This window comes from Tamandua tetradactyla, chromosome 5, assembly GCF_023851605.1.
Source record: "Tamandua tetradactyla isolate mTamTet1 chromosome 5, mTamTet1.pri, whole genome shotgun sequence".
NCBI classification, from domain to species: domain Eukaryota; kingdom Metazoa; phylum Chordata; class Mammalia; order Pilosa; family Myrmecophagidae; genus Tamandua; species Tamandua tetradactyla.
The window spans coordinates 86,051,867-86,055,987 of record NC_135331.1 but is presented as its reverse complement, the minus strand read 5'-3'; the positions used below and the strand labels follow the sequence as shown (position 1 = coordinate 86,055,987).

At 48.9% G+C, this 4,121-nt stretch overlaps 1 protein-coding gene across 1 annotated transcript; it reads left to right on the top strand.

The window, feature by feature from the left end:
* The first annotated feature begins 1,641 nt into the window (after nucleotides 1-1,641).
* PSORS1C2 (psoriasis susceptibility 1 candidate 2) lies at nucleotides 1,642-3,167 on the top strand. Its single transcript, XM_077159193.1, has 2 exons — nucleotides 1,642-1,786; nucleotides 2,416-3,167. The coding sequence occupies exons 1-2, from the start codon at nucleotides 1,732-1,734 to the stop codon at nucleotides 2,769-2,771; spliced, it is 411 nt and encodes a 136-aa protein (XP_077015308.1). The 5' UTR covers nucleotides 1,642-1,731; the 3' UTR covers nucleotides 2,772-3,167.
* The last annotated feature ends 954 nt before the right edge of the window (nucleotides 3,168-4,121 follow it).

Here is a 4,121-nt window from a genome sequence, read left to right as displayed (position 1 = left end):
AAGCAAACTCACCACTCTCCCTCTGTCTATGTGGGACGTGACTTCCAGGGGTGTGGACCTTCCTGGCAATGTGGGACAGAAATCCTGGAATGAGCTGAGACTCAGCATCAAGGGATTGAGAAAACCTTCTCGACCAAAAGGGGGAAGAGTGAAATGAGACAAAGTGTCAATGGCTGAGAGATTCCAAACAGAGTGGAGAGGTTATCCTGGAGGTTATTCTTACCCATTTAGCAGATATCACCTTGTTCTTCAAGATGTAATGGAGAGGTTGGAGGGAAGTGCCTGAAAATTTATAGCTGTGTTCCAGTAGCCTTGTTTCTTGAAGATGATTGTATATTGATATAGCTTTCACAATGTGACTGTGTGATTGTGAAAACCTTGTGTCTAATGCTCTGTTTATCTACCTTGTCAGCAGACGAGTAGAACATATGGAATAAAAATAAATAACAGGGGGAGCAAATGTTAAAATAAATTTAGATTGAAATGCTAGTGGTCAATGAAAGGGAGGAGTAAGGGGTATGGCGTGTATGAACTTTTTTCCGTTGTGTTTTTATTTCTTTGTCTGAATTGATGCAAGTGTTCTAAGAAATGATCATAATGATGAATATGCAACTATGTGAAGATATTATGAATTACTGATTATATACATAGAATGGAATGATCATAATAAAGAAAAAAAGAATAAGAAAAAAAGAGTCCATGTACTTAATGGTGTTCAACAGAACTGATTATACAAGTTAAATTAAATAATGCAGAGAAGTGCTTCTTGAGGAGATGCTAGGGGTACCTCTGAGAAATATAGGTAAGTGAGCTGAGGCCTGAGGAGAGGGAAAGATGGGAGGGAGGAGATGGGGAGAGAGTTAGAACCAAGAACCAGGGTAGAGGTTGCAGAGGGGCCAAGAGGAGGGTTCTTGAGGAAGGAGGAAGGGGGGAGCTTTTGGGAGAGCAGCGGCAGCTTCTTCCTGAGTTTCTGGGGTGGTGACTCATCAGTCAGTTCTGGGTGGGGAGAAGGAATCCGGATTTTCTCATGTTTCCTTCCTCATCTGCAGTCAGAAGCTCCTGGAGGGAATTCCTGTTTGTCACTGCTCAGGAAGCAGTACCAGGCTGAAGAAGGCAGAAGCTGGGGAGTTAGGGAACCTGGGTCCTGAAAGGGGTGGAATTTCCAGGGAAAGAACTAAGCCTGGACCGCAAGTTCACCATGGGGGTGGGGAGGCTCCTACAGGCTGACACTGTCCTAGCTACCTCCAGGTGTTCAAAAGCAGCCCTCCCGCCAACCCGGGCGTCCTGCCTCCCAGTCCCTGTAATTAGCCTGCTTCCCCACGCGTGGTTTGTTCCCGTTCTTCAGCTTCCCATGACTGGGAGGGATGAAAGGTGGAAGTCTCTGTGATTATGCAGATGACAGGTGGGTACTGGTTGCTGCAGGGTATGTATGGAGGGGGGGCATGAAAACGGGGAGAAGTGATCAGGTCACTGATAGGGAGAGCTGCGATGGTTGGGTCCTGGGCTGAGGTGCTAAAATGAGGGACGCCACAGTCACAGGTTGCATGCACATTAACAATGGCCTTCCAGACAGGTTTGACCAGTTAGGTTCAAATGGGATTCCTTGTGTCACTGGGCCGGCCCCTCCCCAGAGATGTGCCACCTCCTGTCCCTCCTCCTTTATAAAGCCTCTTGGGGCTCTCAGAAACCCAGATTCAGCCTACCCCTGATTTGGGGGGCCAGGAGACAGCCATGACGCTCAACTGGAAACTCCTGGGGATCCTGGTCCTTTGTCTATTTGCTGGAGGTGAGCTGGGAATAGAGGCCAGGAGCACAACTGGGGGTAGTGGGGGAATGATCGAGATAAGGTGAGAGTGACCGCTAAGAAGGATGGGGTGCACCGGGGTGGAGAAGATTCTGGGAGTCTCATGAAGGGAAGAGTCAGGGGGATGCAGGTGGTACAAAAAGGTGCATTTCAGCCCATTATTAATGTGCTGGCTCAGGGGTAGTTCTAGGCAGAGATTAGAGCAAATTCTGGGTGTGTGGGGAGAGTATTCTCTGGTGCTGTGGGCTTGACTGAGTCGGGTGGAGATCGTTCCAGAGGCAGGGCCCAGGTGCCATCGGGGCTGCAGACCAACTCAGGGGCCAGCCAGGGTGGCATGGGGCTTATATGGGACTTATTTGGGGGGGGAGGGGCGGTGTGCTGGTCAGTTTAAATTTGATCAAGTTAATGGGTCAGATCAGTGTGGAGTTTCCATGTCATTCTGGTATTTTCTAATGCGTGGAGAGCTCTTTGAGAGTTAGCACTGATTTGTTTGTGGGGTTGGCTCGCTGGGGACGGGGAGCCACCCCACGGAGGCTGTGGCCGCCTTGGTCTTAGCTGAGGGAGGATCCGCTCCTCCCATGCCTCGTACCATTTTCCTTCCTCCTCTACAGGTATATCAGGCAGTGGGGACCACCCGTCTCGCCCTCCAACAGAGGCCCCGGAGGAGGAGAGCTCCCCAGCATGGCCACAGGGCCCTCCACTCCCCGGTGATCCCTGGCCAGGTGTACCCCCTGTCTTTGACGACCCTCCGCCTCCAGGCCTCAATCGTCCCTGGAGAGACCTGCCCGATAATGGAGTGTGGCCCCCCGAGCTCCCTAGGACCGATCCCCCTGAACCTCCCCGGCCTGATGACCCCTGGCCAGCGGGACCCCAGCCTCCAGAGAACAGCTGGCCACCTGCCCCTGAGGTGGGCCACGGGTTTCAGGAAGAGCCAGACCTTGACCCTCCCCGGGAGGAGTACAGGTAGCGGGGGAGCTCACCCCCACCCTCACCCAGGCGCCCACGCTGGGTCAACGTCTGGTCCCATAGGCAGAGTGCACCTGAGCCCACCCCCCCCTTCTGATTCCCCTATAATTCTCCCCAGTTTGACTCCTCTCCTGAATTCCTGTCCTCAATTCCTCCCCTCTTCAAATCCTTTTTTGCCCCCATTTTGCCTTTCTTTTTTTCTCCAACAGCCCCAGCTTGCACCTCTACCTCAGTCCAGTCCTCTCCCTCCTCCCCTCCCACTGTCTCTCCCCCACCCCGGGGCGGGGATGTCCGCAGGGTGTTCTCTGCTGCCACCTGGTGGTCCACCTCTGGGAACTGGCAGCAGACAGTGATGGTGCATCCCTGAAATGGAAAAATAAAAACCACGTTCTCTTAATTCTGAATCTAGGCTGCTTCTTTGCCAATGACTAAGTTGTTGAACATTCACATGCCTTCCTCACAGCCCTAAACTTACCGACATTTGGAAGTAATTCGAGTTTTGGTCTTGTCCTTATGTGTAAGAATGTGGGGCTCAGCAGAAGGAGGTTTGGAAATGTAACTCTCAAAGTTACCAGGATATTCAGTTCCCTGTTACTCCCTGAGCTCTTTCTGGAACTCCTGTTTTGAAGGGTGAGAAACCAAGTTATCTCTCTTGGTTATGGGTCACATATCCTTGGAAGTATATGAAAACTTTCCTGGGGGGCATGTGGGCAACAAGGGTGGGTTTTCAGGGAATCACTTTCCAGATGAATGTGTGCCCCTTCCTAAAATAAACCTTCCCAGAACTTCTGTGTTCTTCTCTACCATCATTTCCATTCAGAAACCACCTTTCTTCCACAGAGAAAGGCGGAGCTCTCTGGCTTACCCGAATCTGAGCGTGACACACTTTTGGGACTGCTGAACAAAGGCTAATGGGATATAGAAGTCAACCCTTTCATCTCATTAAGAGCTTACTTTTATACTTACTAATGTCTGTATTTGCCATTTTGTTCAGTTGCGTCTTGTAACATTGTAATTTTAAACTTGGTGCAGAATAACATTTTAACACTTATGGTCATGGAAATACATTTCAACTTTTTAAACATTGTTGTTATAGAGATACATAATAGAAGACTTTCAAGTATTGAATTACATTGCATTAGAATTAAATTCTGTAAAGGAAAAGGAATGGTAAAAGGAATCAGAGAGAAAAGAACAAGGTAAATTGGTTAAAGGAGGGCTTGTTCACTTATTTCTTAAAAGAGTATATCGGATATGAAATTACTATGGTATTACACGCTTTTGACTACATTTGAGAGAGTGATGTGACTTCTATTTTCTATTTAACTTTGTTTTTCGTTGTATACTATAA